This window comes from Anser brachyrhynchus, assembly GCF_964034855.1.
Source record: "Anser brachyrhynchus genome assembly, contig: SCAFFOLD_520, whole genome shotgun sequence".
Classification (NCBI taxonomy): Eukaryota; Metazoa; Chordata; class Aves; order Anseriformes; family Anatidae; genus Anser; species Anser brachyrhynchus.
In genome coordinates, this window is record NW_027663716.1 from 1 (window position 1) to 16,203 (window position 16,203).

A 16,203-nucleotide genomic window follows, 5' to 3' on the forward strand; every position below is an offset into this window, starting at 1 on the left:
GGTGTCACGGTGCGCGCCCCCCCCCCTCACGGCGGTGCCCGCAGGCGCGGCCATGCTGTCCCCGACGGACTACGACAGCCTGGAGATCCAGCAGCAGTACAGCGACGTCAACAACCGCTGGGACGACGGCGACGACTGGGAGCATGAGGGCAGCTCCGCGCGCCGCTTCGAGCGCTCCCGCATCAAGGCCCTGGCCGGTACGGGGGGCGGGGGGGGTGTGCGTGCGCGCACACGCGTGTGAGCGGGCAGCCGTGCGCACCGCCGCGTGCCTACGTGCGGACGCGGGCACGGCACGGAAAGCAGCGCGGCTCTGTGTGTGCAAAGGGACGTGCGTGCACACTGGCACGGCCGCTTGCACGCGCGTGTGTGCCGTTTGCACGCGTGCACGCGCCGGGATGCGCGCACGTGTGCGCGGAGGGGGGCGCGTGTGGGTAGGCGTGCACGCGGGGTCGTAGGGATAGGTGTGCAAACACTCCTGTGCGCGTGCGGAGAGGTGCGCGTGCGCAGAGGCTCAGGAGCGTGTGGATACATCCGTGCACGTGCACGAGTCTATCCACGCGTTCACAAGTCTGCACGTGCACACGGATTCGTGCACACGCACACAGACTCGTGAACATGTGGATAGACTCATGCACGTGCACGCAGATCCTTGCACACGCACGCAGACTCGTGCACGTGTGGATAGACTCGTGCACGTGCACGCAGATCCGTGCACACGCACGCAGACGTGTGAACGTGTGGATAGACTCGTGCACGTGCACGCAGATCCGTGCACACGCACGCAGACTCGCGAGTGTGCAGAGATGCGTGTGAGGACAGACGTGCAAACGGACTTGTGTGTGCGTGACAAGTGCACGCGCACAGCCTCGTGCACGTGCGGGTGGGTGTGCACGTGCACAGCCTCGTGACTGTGCAGACAGATGCGTACATGCACACACACTCGTGCCCGCGCAGGTAGGCGTGCACGTAGACCTGTGCGCGTGCGGGTAGACGTGCGCACAGACTCGTGAGTGCGCCAAGAGGCGCGAGTGTGCGTAGATGTGCGCTCACACGCTTGCACGTGTAACAAACGGACCCGCGGGTGCGCAGACAGACGTGCGTGCGCACACACGCGTGCGAACGGCCGTGCACAGGGCCCTGCACACGCGCGCACGCGGCCGCGTACACACGCAGGTGCACGCGCACACCTACGCACGCGTGCCTGCTCGCGTGCAACCGAGCTCGCAGCTGCACCAACCTGCACCCCCCCCGTGTCCCCGTGCACACTCACGTCCCCGTGCCCCCCCCCCGTGTCCCCGTGCACACTCACGTCCTCGTGCCCGCGCACGCCCGCCGTGGCCCCGCCGCCGCCGCCCGACCGGTTCTGGGCCGAGCCCGGCGCCGCCCGGCCCCGCGCTGCTGCCGCCGCTGCCCCCCCCTCCCCAGGGTGTCCTCCCCCCCCACCACCCCGTTTATCGCCCCCCCCCCTGCCCCGAGCCCCCCGCCATGGCCGCGCGCCCCCCCGGCAGCCCCCCGCTGTCCCCCGCCGCCTTCGCCAGCCCGGCCCCGCACGGCGGCGTCCTGGAGGGGCGCTTCAAGCAGCTGCAAGGTGAGACCGGGGGGGGGACACGACGGGGCCCCCCCCCCCTCCCCAGAACCCCCCCACCTTCCCAGGACCCCCCCCCCCTCCCCAGGACCCCCCCACCTTCCCAGGACCCCCCCCAACCTTCTACCCAACCCCCCCCCCGTAAGTCCCTGCAGGACCCCCGCCCCCCAATTCCCCTCTGTGCCCCCCCCGCCCCACTTCACGCCCCCCCCCGGCCCTATAGGGTCAATTCTGCGGCCCCCAGAGACTGAAAATCACCCTGCCCCCCCCCCCGCCCCTAAGACCCCCCCCTTATTCCCGTCCCCCCCTACACCTCACCTGTGCCCCCCCCCCCTCTCCCCAACACCCTTCAGGCGCCTCGGGGGGGCTTCCCCGAACCCGCCCCCCCCCCCCGTGCCCCCCCCCCCCAGTCCCTGTGGGCCCTTTGGGTTCCCACGGGCGGCCCCGAAACCGCCTCTCCCCCCCCCCCCGCCGCCCCCGGACCCCGAAACCGGCACACCCAGCCCGTGGGGTGACGCTCCCCGCCCCCGGGCGCGCGGCTCTCCCGCGGCACTTTTTTTTTTGGGGGGGGGGGGGCAAGCATTTTTTTTCGGGGGGGCCACACATTTTTGGGCAGGGGGGGGGGCACACGCGTGTGCGCCGTGCTCACGCTCGCGTGCCCGTGCTTGTGCGAGCCGGCTTGCGAGCGCCCGGTGCTTGCAGCCCCCCCCCCCAAATCCACCCCTAACGGCCCCAAAGCCCCCCCCCGTGGCCCCCAAAGCCCCCCCCTGCCCCCCAAATCTCCCCCCCCGTGGCCCCCAAGCCCCCCCACGGCCCGGCCCCAAATCCTCTTACTGCTAATCCGGGGCCGGTGCCGGGCACGGCCGTCGCGGGGAGCCGAGCGCCCTCCTTTGGGGGGGGGGGGGTCCCCATGGAATTGGGGGGGGGGGGGGGAGATCTTGCGGGGGGGGTGGGTCAGAGCTGCCCCCCCGGGGGGCTCAGTTTAGGGTTCGGATTAGGGTTAGGGTCCCCGGGTGCTCTCCCGGCGCCGTGCTGCGCTGTTTGCCCCCCCCCCCCATGGCGGGGGTCCTGCTGTGCCTCCCCCCCCTCAATTTCTGCCTGGGGGGGGGGTCTCACGGCGGTGTCGCCCCCCCCCCCAGACGAGCGGGAGGCGGTGCAGAAGAAAACCTTCACCAAGTGGGTGAACTCGCACCTGGCGCGCGGCACCTGCCGCCTCGGGGACCTCTACAGCGACCTGCGGGACGGCCGCATGCTGCTGCGCCTGCTCGAGGTGCTCTCGGGGGAGCAGCTGGTGAGTGGGGGGGGGGCACGGCCGGGCAGCCCCCTCCCCAAAGCCCCTGGGACCCCCGGGGCCCTCTCCTCCCAGTGTCCCCATCCCCATGGTGTCCCTGTCCCCACGGTGTGTCCATGTTCCCTATGGTGTGTCCCCGTCCCCTTCATGTCCCCGTCCCCTTCATGTCCCCGTCCCCCCGGTGTCCCCGTCCCCCCGGTGTCCCCGTCCCCCCGGTGTCCCCGTCCCAGTCTCCACAGTGTCCCCGTCCCCTTCATGTCCCCGTCCCCCCGGTGTCCCTGTCCCCATCTCCCTGGTGTCCCCATCCCCACGGTGTCCCCGTCCCAGTCTCCATGGTGTCCCCATCCCCTTCATGTCCCTGTCCCCGTCCCCCCGGTGTCCCCGTCCCCCCAGTGTCCCCGTCCCTGTCCCCACAGTGTCCCCGTCCCCTTCATGTCCCCGTCCCCACGGTGTCCCCGTCCCAGTCTCCATGGTGTCCCCATCCCCTTCATGTCCCTGTCCCCGTCCCCCCGGTGTCCCCGTCCCCCCAGTGTCCCCGTCCCTGTCCCCACAGTGTCCCCGTCCCCTTCATGTCCCCATCCCCATCTCCCCGGTGTCCCTGTCCCCCTGGTGTCCCCATCCCAGTCCCCACGGTGTCCCCGTCCCCTTCGTGTCCTCATCCCAGTCCTCCCGGTGTCCCCGTCCTCCCGGTGTCCCTGTCCCCACGGTGTCCCTGTCCCCTTCATGTCCCCGTCCCCATCCCCCTGGTGTCTCCGTCCCCACAGTGTCCCCGTCCCAGTCTCCACGGTGTCCCTGTCCCCTTCATGTCCCCGTCCCCACGGTGTCCCCGTCCCAGTCCCCATAATGTCCCCACGGCGTCCCCGCCCCCTCTCCCCTCCGTGTCCCCTTCCCCATCCCCTGGGCGTCCCCAGCCCCTTTTCCACGGTGCCTTCCCCACAACCCCGTTAACGCGGTGCCCCCAACCCCGGCCCTCCCTTTCTATCCCCGGACCCCCCCCCCCCCCCCAAATTAATCACGCCCCCCAAATTAATCACGCCCCCCCCCGCCCCGTGGCCAGCCCAAGCCCACCAAGGGCCGGATGCGGATCCACTGCCTGGAGAACGTGGACAAGGCGCTGCAGTTCCTCAAGGAGCAGCGCGTGCACCTGGAGAACGTCGGCTCGCACGACATCGTGGACGGCAACCACCGCCTGACGCTCGGCCTCGTCTGGACCATCATCCTGCGCTTCCAGGTCATTCTGCCCGTCCCGGGGGGTCCTGATGCCCGGCCCGGGGGTCCCGGGGTGGGCAGGGGTCTCCTCACCGCGCCGTGCGCCCCCCCAGATTCAGGACATCAGCGTGGAGACAGAGGACAACAAGGAGAAGAAGTCGGCCAAGGACGCGCTGCTGCTCTGGTGCCAGATGAAGACGGCGGGGTGAGTGCCTGGGGGGGGTCCTGGGGGCGTCTCGAGGGTCCCGGGGGGGTCCTGGGGGGGGGTCCTGGGCTGAATCCTCACCCTGGCAGGTACCAGAACGTGAACGTGCACAACTTCACCACGAGCTGGCGGGACGGGCTGGCCTTCAACGCCATCATCCACAAGCACAGGTGGGGCGCGCGAGGACGTCCCCGCGGGGCGGGGGACGCGGGGCAGGGATTTGGGGCGGGGGACGCGGGGCAGGGATTCGGGGCGGGGGACGCGGGGCGGGGGACGCGGGTCCGAGGCTGTGCCGCTGCCCAGGCCGGACCTGGTGGACATGGAGGTGCTGCGGCGCTGCAACGCGCACTACAACCTGCAGAGCGCCTTCAACCTGGCCGAGCGCGAGCTGGGCCTCACCAAGCTGCTGGACCCCGAAGGTGAGCGCGGGGGTCCCGGGGGGGGTCCTGGGGGGGTCCCGGGGGGGTCCCGGGGGGGTGTGGGGTTGTGGGGCCGCCCCACTCACCCCCTGGCCCCCAGACGTCAACGTGGACCAGCCGGACGAGAAGTCCATCATCACCTACGTGGCCACCTTCTACCACTACTTCTCCAAGATGAAGGCGCTGGCGGTGGAGGGGAAGCGCATCGGGAAGGTGCCCGGACGGACGGACGGGGGGTGGACAGACGGACGGACGGACGGAGGGGCGGACAGGGGGGCGAGCGGGCGGACAGACGGCGGGGGGCAGGTGGACGGATGGAGGGAAGGGGAGGGAGGAGGCAGAGCGATGGAGAAACGAGCGGGCGGACGGACAAGGGGGGGGGGCGGATGGACGGACAGACGGACAAGGGGTGGACGGACAGACGGACAAGGGGTGGACGGACGGACAAGGGGGGAGGGAGGACGCACGAGACGAGCAGCTCGAGGAAGGGGGGGCGGGCGACGGGCGGGCAGACGGACAGCTGGACGGGGAAGGCGAGGCGGGGCGGCTCGGCCAGATGGCCGCCGGGATGAGCGGAGAGGCAGCAGATGGGCGGGCGGGCGGACGGACAGACGGACGGACGGAGGGACGGCCGCCCGCAGGTGCTGGACGCGGCGCTGGAGGCGGAGCAGCTGGTGGAGAAGTACGAGACGCTGGCGGGCGAGCTGCTGGGCTGGATCGAGCGGACCATCCTCACCCTCAACGACCGGCAGCTGGCCAACGCGCTGCCCGGCGTGCAGAACCAGCTGCAGGCCTTCAACACCTACCGCACGGTGGAGAAGCCCCCCAAGTGAGCGCCCCCCCCCCCAGCCCCCGGTGGGATCCGCGCCCCACCCCCAGCCCCAGCAGGGCCGCGGACCCCCCCGGGGGCTCAGCGCCGCCTCCGCGCCCCCAGGTTCATGGAGAAGGGCAACCTGGAGGTGCTGCTCTTCACCATCCAGAGCCGCATGCGCGCCAACAACCAGAAGGTGTTCGTGCCGCGCGAGGGGAAGCTCATCTCCGACATCAACAAGGTTTGGCGAGGAGGGGGGCGGCGCCGCGGCCGTGCCGGGAGCCGACCCCCACCCCCGTCCCGGTGCCCGTCCCCGCAGGCCTGGGAGCGGCTGGAGAAAGCGGAGCACGAGCGGGAGCTGGCGCTGCGCACCGAGCTGATCCGGCAGGAGAAGCTGGAGCAGCTGGCGGCTCGCTTCGACCGCAAGGCGGCCATGCGGGAGACGTGGCTGAGCGAGAACCAGCGCCTCGTCTCCCAGGTGCCGCCGCCGCCGCCCCTTCCCGTCCGCCGCCCCTCGCCGCGTCCGGCGGCGTCCCCGCACCCGTCCTCACCCCCTTCCGTCCCCTCCTTACCCCCCCAGGACAACTTTGGGAGCGACATGTCGGCCGTGGAGGCGGCGGTGCGCAAGCACGAGGCCATCGAGACCGACATCGTGGCCTACAGCGAGCGGGTGCAGGCGGTGAGCGCGGTGGCGGCCGAGCTGGAGGCCGAGCGCTACCACGACGTCCGCCGCGTCCTGGCCCGCCGCGACAACGTGGCGCGGCTCTGGGACTTCCTGCGGCAGCTGGTGGCCGCCCGCCGCGAGCGGCTGCTGCTGCACCTCGAGCTGCAGAAGATGCTGCAGGACCTGGCGCACCTGGCGGGGTGGATGGAGGAGATGAAGGTAGCGGGCGGGTGCGCAGGGGGCGGCCCCCCCCACCCCCCGATTCCGTTTTTTTTATTCTCTCCCCCCCGCCCCCCGCAGGGCCGGCTGCAGTCGCAGGATTTCGGGAAGCACCTGCACGGGGTGGACGACCTGCTGCAGATCCACGCGCTGGTGGAGGCCGACATCGCGGCGCAGGCGGAGCGGGTGCGGGCGGTGAGCGCCGCGGCCCAGCGCTTCGCCCTGCCCGGAGAGGGTGAGTGCGGCCCGGGGTGGCGGGGGGAGGCCAGGGCACCCCCCCCGAGACCCCCGAGCCCGGCCTGGTGGCCGCAGCCGGAGCCGCAGAGGCGCAGGGAGCTGACGGAGCTGCCCGCAGGCTACAAGCCCTGCGAGCCGGAGGTGGTGCGGGAGCGCGTGGCCACGCTGGAGCTGCGGTACCGGGACCTGGTGGAGCTGGCGGGGCAGCGGCGGGCCAAGCTGGAGGAGTCGCGGCGCTTCTGGAAGTTCTTCTGGGACACGGGGGAGGAGGAGGCCTGGATGCGGGAGCAGGAGCGGCTCCTCTCCTCCGAGGACGTGGGCAGGGACCTGACCAGCTCCCTGCGCCTGCTGAGCCAGCACGCGGCCTTCCGCGACGAGCTGAGCGGGCGCGCGGGGCCGCTGCAGCAGGCGCTGGCGCGGGGCCGCGGGCTGGCGGGCGAGGGGCACCCGCGGGCGCGCGAGGTGGGCGAGCGCGTGCGGGAAGTGGAGGGGCGCTGGCGGGCGCTGGGCGAGCTGGCGGACGAGCGCGAGCGGCGCCTGCGGGACGCCGCCGGCCTCTTCCAGTTCCAGGCGGAGGCGGCCGACGTGGAGGCCTGGCTGGAGGACGCCCTGCGCCTGGCCTCCAGCCCCGAGCTGGGCCACGACGAGTACTCCACGCGCAGCCTGGCCCGGCAGCACCGCGAGGTGCAGGAGGAGGTGCGCAGCCACCGCCCCGCCATCGCCGCCCTCCACGAGCAAGCCGGAGCCCTGCCGCCCGCCTTCGCCGGCGCTCCCGGTGTGGCCGGGCGGCTGCCGGTGCTGGAGCGGCGCTACCAGGAGCTGGCGGCGCAGACGGAGCGCCGGCGGCAGGAGCTGCAGGACGCCCTCAGCCTCTACACCATGCGCAGCGAGGCGGACGCCTGCGGGCTCTGGGTGGGCGAGAAGGAGCAGTGGCTGCACGCCCTGCTCGTCCCCGACAAGCTGGAGGACCTGGAGGTGGTGCAGCAACGGTGAGCGCGGCCTCCGCCCCGCCGGGGCCTCCCCCCTGCCCGCCCCCGGAGGCCGCCCGGGTCCTCACCTCGTCCGTCGCCGCCCGCAGGTTCGAGACGCTGGAGCCGGAGATGAACAACCTGGCGTCCCGCGTCGCCGCCGTCAACCGCATCGCCGACCAGCTGCTGGCCACCGACCAGCGCAACCAGGAGAGCATCCGGGCCACCCGCGAGCAGCTCAACGCCAGGTGGGGGCGGCCGGGGGGGGGCGGCCCGGGACGCAGGGGGGGCTGCAGGAGGGCTCGGCCATCCCCTGACCCCGCTGCCGCGCAGGTGGGAGCGGTTCCGCGCGCTGGCCGACCAGAAGAAGGAGGCGCTGACCTCGGCGCTGAACATCCAGAACTACCACCTGGAGTGCAACGAGACCACGTCGTGGATGCGGGAGAAGACGAAGGTGATCGAGTCGACGCAAGGGCTGGGCAACGACCTGGCCGGCGTGATGGCCCTGCAGCGCAAGCTCTCGGGCATGGAGCGCGACCTGGAGGCCATCGAGGGCAAGGTGCGGGACCTGCGGGCCGAGGCGGAGAAGCTGGCGGCCGAGCACCCGGAGCAAGCGCCCGCCATCCTGGAGCGGCTGGCGGCCATCGAGGCGGTGTGGGACGAGCTGTGCCGCTGCCTGCGGCGGCGCGAGGAGTCGCTGGGGGAGGCCAGCAAGCTGCAGGGCTTCCTGCGGGACCTGGCCGCCTTCCAGGCCTGGCTGTCCCGCACCCAGACGGCCGTGGCCTCCGAGGACGTGCCGGCCACCCTGGCCGAGGCCGAGCGGCTGCTGAGCCAGCACGAGAGCATCCGCAAGGAGATCGCCCACTACGGCGACGACTACCGCAGCACGCGGGCGGTGGGCCGGGAGGTGACGCGGGGGCAGACGGACGCGCAGCACGTCTTCCTGCACCAGCGCCTGGAGGCCCTGGACACGGGCTGGGAGGAGCTGGGGCGGATGTGGGAGAACCGCCACCACCTCCTCTCCCAAGCCTTCGCCTTCCAGCTCTTCCTCCGCGACTCCAAGCAGGTCGAGGGCGTCCTCAGCACCCAGGTGAGCAGCCGGGGAGGCGGCGGCGGCGGCGGCACCGGGGCACGGCGGTGACGCCCCGCGTTGCACGCAGGAGTACGCCCTGTCGCACAGCGAGATGCCCAGCACGCTGCAGGGCGCTGAGGCCTCCGTCAAGAAGCACGAGGACTTCATGGCCACCATGGAGGCCAGCGGCGAGCGCGTGCAGGGGCTGGTGGCCGCCGGCCGCAAGCTGGTGGCCGAGGGCAGCCTGCACGCCGACAAGGTGCAGGAGACGGTGGACTCGGTGGAGAGCAGGTGAGGGACCCCGCGGCCCGGCGCTGGGTGCTGGGCGCCCCCCGGTCCTCACCCCGGCCCTGCTGCAGGCACAAGAGGAACCGGGAGGCAGCCCAGGAGCTGCTGGGGCGGCTGCGGGACAACTGGGAGCTGCAGCGGTTCCTGCAGGACGGGCAGGAGGTGAGCACGGGATGGGGCGGGACAGGATGAGCGGGGCACGGTGTCACGGTCCCGACCCCGCTCCTCCCCTGGCAGCTCACGCTCTGGATCGACGAGAAGATGCTGACGGCCCAGGACGTGTCCTACGACGAAGCCCGCAACCTGCACACCAAGTGGCAGAAGCACCAGGCCTTCGCCGCCGAGCTGGCCTCCAACAAGGGTTGGCTGGACAAGATGGGCAAGGTTGGGACCGGGACGAAGCCGGGGAGGGGGAAGGGGCCGGGCTGCCCCCCGCCGCGTCCCCGCTGACCCCAGCGTCCGTCCCAGGAGGGCCAGCAGCTGGCGGCGGCGAAGCCGGAGCTGGGGGCGGTGGTGACGGAGAAGCTGGCGGCGCTGCGGGGGCTGTGGGACGAGCTGGAGTCGACGACGCGGACGAAGGCGCGGCGCCTCTTCGACGCCAACCGCGCCGAGCTGTGCGCCCAGTCCTGCGCGGCGCTGCGGGGCTGGCTGGCGGGCGTGCGCGCCCAGCTGCGCTCCGACGACTACGGCAAGGACCTGACCAGCGTCAACATCCTGCTCAACAAGCAGCAGGTCGGCGCGGGGAGACGGGGAGGAGGGAAGCGGGGAAACGGGGCGCGGGGAGACGGGGGGCGCGAGATCGCCGCAGGGACGCGGGGCGCGGGGTTTTGGGCGCACGGGGTCGGACGCACAAGGGGCAGGGGTTCGGGCAGGGGCGCGCAGACCTGGGCAGCCGAAAGAAGGGGGGCAAAGCTGATGGGGCGCCCCGGGGCACTGCCGCTCACCCCGTGCAGATGCTGGAGAAGCAGACGGCCGTGCGGGAGAAGGAGGTGGAGGCGATCCGGGCGCAGGCGCAGGCCCTCAGCCGCGAGGACGCCAGCGCGGCCGAGGTGCAGGGGCAGGTGCGCGCCGTGGAGGAGCAGTTCCTGGGGCTGCGGGAGCCGCTCCGCGAGCGCCGCCGCAAGCTGCTGGCCTCCAAGGAGGAGCACCAGTTCAACCGCGACCTGGAGGATGAGATCGTGAGTGGCCGGGGCGGGGGGGGGGAGCCCCGCAGCCCCCCGGGGGGGTCCCGCCGCCGCCGCCGTCGCCCTGACCCCTCTGTCCCCGCAGCTGTGGGTGAAGGAGCGCAGACCCCTGGCCGTCTCCACCGACCACGGCAAGGACCTGCCCTCGGTCCAGCTGCTCATCAAGAAGAACCAGGTGGGGTCGGGGGGGCCGCTGCGCTGCGGGAGGGGGTCCGGCCACGGCAGGACACCCAGGCTCGCGTCGCCTTCCCCCTCCTGCAGACGCTGCAGAAGGAGCTGCAGGGCCACGAGCCGCGAGTGGAGGAGCTGCTGGGGCGGCGCGGGGGGCTGGCGCGCCCGGCCGAGCGGGTGCGGGAGCTGCGGGAGGCCTGGCAGGAGCTGCGGCTGCAGGCGGACCTGCGGCACCAGCGCCTGGAGCGCGCCCACGCCGCCCAGCAGTTCTACTGCGACGCCGCCGAGGCCGAGGCCTGGATGGGCGAGCAGGAGCTGCACATGATGTCCCAGGAGAAGGCCAAGGTACGGCCCCCGGGGGGGGGGGTCGGGGGGGTCCCGTATCCCCCAGTGCCCCCCCTCCGGACCCCGTCCTGAGCCGCTGTGCCCTGCCAGGACGAGCTGAGCGCCCAGGCCATGGTGAGCAAGCACCTGGTGCTGGAGCAGGCGCTGCGGGACTACGCGCACACCGTGCACCAGCTCTCCGTGCAGAGCCGCGACATGGTGGCCGCCGGGCACCCCGAGAGGTGGGCGCCGGCCCCCCCACGTCCCCGCTGCCGCCTCCCTTCCCCTCCCGCCTCACCCCGGGGGGGGTCGTCCCCCGGCCCCGCGCGCCCCCACCCCTCCCCTGACGCCCGGCGTGCCCGCAGCGAGCGCCTGACGCTGCGCCAGGGCCAGGTGGACAAGCTGTACGCCAGCCTGAAGGACCTGGCGGAGGAGCGGCGGGCCAAGCTGCAGGAGCACCAGCGGCTCTGCCAGCTCAAGCGCGACGTAGACGACCTGGAGCAGTGGATCTCGGAGCGGGAGGTGGTGGCCGCCTCCCACGAGCTGGGCCAGGACTACGAGCACGTCACGGTGCGGCGCGGGGCTGGCGGCGGGGACGCCCCCCGTGGCCCCGCCGCGTCCCCGACGCGTGCCGCTGACCTCCCCGGCAGATGCTGCGGGACAAATTCCGGGAGTTCTCGCGGGACACGAGCAGCATCGGGCAGGAGCGCGTGGACGGCGTCAACGGGCTGGCGGACGCGCTGATCGCGGCGGGGCACTCGGAGAACGCCACGGTGGCCGAGTGGAAGGACGGGCTGAACGAGGCGTGGGCCGACCTGCTGGAGCTGATCGACACGCGCTCCCAGATGCTGGCGGCCTCCTACGAGCTGCACCGCTTCTACCACGACGCCCGCGAGACCCTGGCGCAGGTGCAGCACAAGCAGAAGCAGCTGCCGGACGAGGTGGGGCGCGACCTGAACACGGCCGAGGCCATGCAGCGCATGCACACCACCTACGAGCACGACATCCAGGCGCTGAGCGCCCAGGTGAGCCCGCGGCGCGGCGTTTGGCGCGGCGCGGCACGGCGCGGCGCGGCGCGGCCTCACCTCTTCGCCCGCAGGTCCGTCAGGTGCAGGAGGACGCGGCGCGGCTGGAGAAGGCGTACGCCGGCGAGAAGGCGGCCGACATCCGGCGGCACGAGCGGGCGGTGAGCGAGGCGTGGGCCGAGCTGCGCGGCAGCAGCCAGGGCCGCCGCCGGCTGCTCCTCGACACCGTGGACAAGTTCCGCTTCCTGCGCGCCGTGCGCGACCTGCTGCTCTGGATGGACGGCGTCCGCCTGCAGATCGAGGGCCAGGAGCGCCCGCGGTGAGGGGGGCGGCCGCGGGGGAGGCAGGAGGGGGGAAACGGGGATGCGGCGGCGGTGCTGAGCCCGTCCCCGTCCCCGCGGGTGGCGCAGGGACGTGTCCTCGGCCGACCTGGTCATCAAGAACCACCAGAGCATCAAGGCGGAGGTGGAGGCGCGGGCCGACAGCTTCGATGCGTGCGTGGCCATGGGCACCGCGCTGCTGGACAAGGGGCACTACGCGGCCGACAAGGTGCCCCCGGCCCCGCGTCCGCGTCCGTGTCCCCATCCCCGTGTCCTTGCCCCCGTTCTATCCCCTCCCCGTGTCCCCCGTCCCCGTATCCGTGTCCCTGTCCCCCCTCGTTCGCTCTTGTCCCTATTTTGTCCCCATCCCCTCCTGTCCCCATATTTTGTCCCCATCCCCTCCTCTGCTCCTGCCCCCATCCCCTCCTGTCCCCATCCCCTCCTGTCCCCATCCCCTCGTGTATTCCCACACCCCATCCCCGACCCCTCCTCACATCCCCACATCCCCATCTCCCCGTCCCCACGTCCCTGTTTTTGTGTCCCCCCCCGTCCCCCCCACGCTCACCGCTCGCCCCCAGATCTCGGAGAAGCTCTCGCAGCTCCAGGAGCGCCGCAAGGACATCGGGGAGCGCTGGAAGGAGAAGATGGACTGGCTGCAGATCGGTGAGCGCGGCGCGGGGGGGCCGGGGCGGGGAGGAGAAGAGGGGGGGGTCCCGGCCTCCCTCCCCAGCGGCCCCACGCTCCCCCCCCCGGTGTCCCCGCAGTGCTGGAGGTGCTGATGTTCGGGCGGGACGCGGGCATGGCCGAGGCCTGGCTGGCCAGCCAGGAGCCCATCGTGCGCTCGGCCGAGCTGGGCGGCAGCGTGGCCGAGGTGGAGAACCTCATCAAGCGCCACCAGGGCTTCCAGAAGGCGGCCGCCGCCTGGGAGGAGCGCTTCGCCGCGCTCGAGCGCCTCACCACGGTGAGGGGGGGGGGGGGAGAGGCCGGGACCCCCCCCTCGGGGGTTAAGGGGGTGCTGACACCCCCCCCCGTGCGCCCCCCATCCCCGTTTTATAGCTGGAGGAGAAGGAGCGGCGGCGGCGCGAGGAGGAGGAGGCGAGGAAGAGGCGGCCGCCCACGCCCCCCCCCGCAGCCTGAGGCCGGGGGGGTCCCCGCGGTGCTCCCCGGGGCCCAGAACGGGTTGGGGACGGGGGAGCCGCAGCGGTGAGGGGGGGGGAAGGGGGGGGTGTCGGGGATTTGGGGGGGTCACGGGAGGGCGACGCTGCAGGGTGGGGGGTTGGGGGGGGGCTTAATGGGGAGGGGGGGATGGGGGTGGGGGGGTTGGGGGGGCTTAATGGGGAGGGGGGGATGGGGGTGGGGGGGTTGGGGGATCTGGGGGGGTTGTGGGAAGGGAACACCCTTGGGAGCGGGGGGAAATGCAGTGCCCATGGGGTAAGGTTTTTTTTTTGGGGGGGGGGATACAGAGGGGACATGGGGTCCAGGGGAAGGAGGGGACACCAGCGGGGTCCTGAGCCATGGGAGGGGGTCTTGGAGTGGGGGGGGTCCCAACCCCCTGCCCACCCCTGTGCCCCCCCCAGGGCCCCGGCCCTGCAGAGCCGCCTGCCCGAGGCGCCGGCCGTGAACGGGATCTGCCCCGACAGCGCCGCTGCCCCGGTAAAGCCCCCCCCCCCCCCAAAAATCATCCAAGCCCCCCCCAGATTCACCCCCCCCCCCTCCCCAAAAGGACCCACACCCCCTTTCCCCCCCCCCACCCCCCGCAGGTGCCAGCGGGGCCAGCGCTGACCAACGGGGCACGGGAGCGAGGCCCCAGCCCGGGGGGGTCTCCCCGGGGACGCCCGCGGGGGGGCCCGGCCCCCCCCGACCCTGCCCACGCGGCCACGCTGCCCCCCCGCGCCCCCCCGGCCCCCGAGAGCCTGGAGGGCGGCCTCTGCCGCAAGCACGAGATGGAGGCGCAGGGCAAGAAGGCCCCCAACAGGTGAGGCCCCGCCCCTTGGGGGGGGGGGGGGGAACACGCCCCCGTAAGCCCCGCCCCCTCGGGACACACCCATCCAGGCCCCGCCCCCTTGGGGGACACGCCCCCGTAAGCCCCGCCCCCTCGGGACACACCCATCCAGGCCCCGCCCCCTTGGGGGACACGCCCCCGTAAGCCCCGCCCCCCTCGGGACACACCCATCCAGGCCCCGCCCCCTGCGCACACAAAATACGCCCCAAGTCCCCCCCCACACGCAGCGTCACCCCCCCCATGACGTGCCCTGTCCCCCCCGTTAAGCCGCGGCCCCCTCCCTATACACCGTGCCCCCCTCCCTACACACCGTGCCCCCCCAATTACCCCACGCCCCCCCCCAAAATACCCCCCGTGTACCCCAAAACCCGCCCCACGTCCCCTAAAATATGCCCCACGTACGCGGTGCCCCCCCCCTCTAAGCCCTGTTCCCACCCCCACTACACCACGCCCCCCCTTACACCGCCGTGCCCCCCGTTACCCCGCCGTGCCCCCCTGTTACCCCGCCGTGCCCCCCATTACCCCGCCGTGCCCCCCATTACACCTCCCTGCCCCCTGTTACACCACCGTGCCCCCCCATTACACCACCATGCCCCCCGTTACACCGCCGTGCCCCCCATTACACCACCGTGCCCCCCCATTACACCGCCCTGCCCCCCGTTACCCCGCCGTGCCCCCCCGTTACACCGCCGTGCCCCCCATTACACCGCCGTGCCCCCCGTTACATCACCGTGCCCCCCCATTACACCTCCCTGCCCCCCGTTACACCGCCGTGCCCCCCGTTACACCACCGTGCCCCCCCGTTACACCGCCGTGCCCCCCATTACACCGCCCTGCCCCCCGTTACACCGCCGTGCCCCCCGTTACACCACCCTGCCCCCCATTACACCGCTGTGCCCCCCCATTACACCGCCGTGCCCCCCGTTACATCACCGTGCCCCCCCATTACACCTCCCTGCCCCCCGTTACACCGCCGTGTCCCCATTACACCGCCGTGCCCCCCATTACACGGCCGTGCCCCCCCATTACACGGCCGTGCCCCCCCATTACACCGCCGTGCCCCCCATTACACCGCCGTGCCCCCCGTTACACCGCCGTGCCCCCCGTTACACCCCCTCCCCCCCCGTTACACCCCGTCCCCCCCCAAAATCCCCCCCCCCACTACGCCGCCCCCCCCCCAGGTCGTGGCAGAGCGTGTACTGCGTGCTGCGGGGGGGCAGCCTCAGCTTCTACAAGGACGCCAAGAGCGCCAGCCACGGGGCCCCCTACCACGGGGAGCCCCCCGCCAGCCTGCGCGGCGCCCACTGCCACCCCGCCCTGGACTACAAGAAGCGCAAGCACGTCTTCAAGCTGGGGTACGGCGGGGGGGGGGGTGCGGGGGGGGGGTCCAGAAGGGGTCCTGGGGGCATCCAAGGGGGTCCGGGGGGGGTCCGGACCCCTCTGAGCCCTGTCCCCGTGCCCCCAGGCTGAGCGATGGCAAGGAGTACCTCTTCCAGGCCAAGGATGAGGTGAGATCGGGTGCACGGGGGGGGTAAAAAGGGGGGGGGGGGGCACACGCGTGTGCAGCGGTGCCACCGTGTGTGCCCCCCCCCCTCCTCCCGCAGGCGGAGATGAGCACCTGGCTGCGGGTGATCCACGCGGCTGCTGCCCTGGTCCCCGGGGGGCCGCGGGAGGGGGCGGCAGCGGTGGTGCCGGGGGGGGGCAAGGGGATGACGAGGGCCATGAGCATGCCCCCCGCGCAGCCCCCCGCCCCCGAGGGCGCCCCCCCCGCTGCGAGCCCGCGAGGGGAAGGAGAAGGAGCGGGAGAAGCGCTTCAGCTTCTTCAAGAAGAACAAGTAGAGACGGGGGGGGGGGGCCCAAAATCGGGGGGGGGGCCCCGAAGCGGCCGAGCTGATGGAGGGACGCGGCTGGGGGCAGCACGGGGGGGGGAGCGCGGGACCCCCCCCGCGCCGTCGTGCCTTCCCGTGCCCTGGGGTCCCCGCGTGCCCCCGCGTCCCGGTGATGTCCCCACGCTCACAGGAAGCGGCCGCCCAGCCGGCGGCGTCGCCCCTACCCCGAATAAAGAAAGAGGCTGCAGAGAGCCGCGGGCACGCGACTGCAACGGGGGACAGGGACGGGATGGGGATGGGATGGGGATGGGATGGGGATGGGATGGGGACGGGATGGGGACGGGATGGGGACGGGATGGGGATGGGGACGGGATGGGGAC

At 72.9% G+C, this 16,203-nt stretch overlaps 1 protein-coding gene across 1 annotated transcript; it reads left to right on the top strand.

Moving 5' to 3' along the window:
• The first annotated feature begins 12 nt into the window (after positions 1–12).
• On the top strand, positions 13–16,074 carry SPTBN2 (spectrin beta, non-erythrocytic 2). Its single transcript, XM_080609093.1, is given in 37 exon segments — positions 13–197; positions 2,725–2,876; positions 3,934–4,107; positions 4,199–4,290; positions 4,380–4,460; positions 4,594–4,709; positions 4,810–4,922; positions 5,351–5,538; positions 5,644–5,761; positions 5,840–5,998; positions 6,101–6,403; positions 6,485–6,638; positions 6,759–7,629; positions 7,719–7,856; positions 7,942–8,698; positions 8,769–8,971; positions 9,040–9,130; positions 9,206–9,352; positions 9,437–9,700; positions 9,922–10,146; positions 10,238–10,327; positions 10,414–10,668; positions 10,759–10,889; positions 11,013–11,217; positions 11,298–11,672; positions 11,747–11,991; positions 12,083–12,221; positions 12,571–12,655; positions 12,757–12,953; positions 13,049–13,122; positions 13,124–13,195; positions 13,570–13,645; positions 13,753–13,967; positions 15,176–15,349; positions 15,460–15,502; positions 15,599–15,757; positions 15,759–16,074. Coding segments are annotated over 37 exon segments (7,101 nt in total). The 5' UTR covers positions 13–52; the 3' UTR covers positions 15,834–16,074.
• Positions 16,075–16,203: the final 129 nt, after the last annotated feature.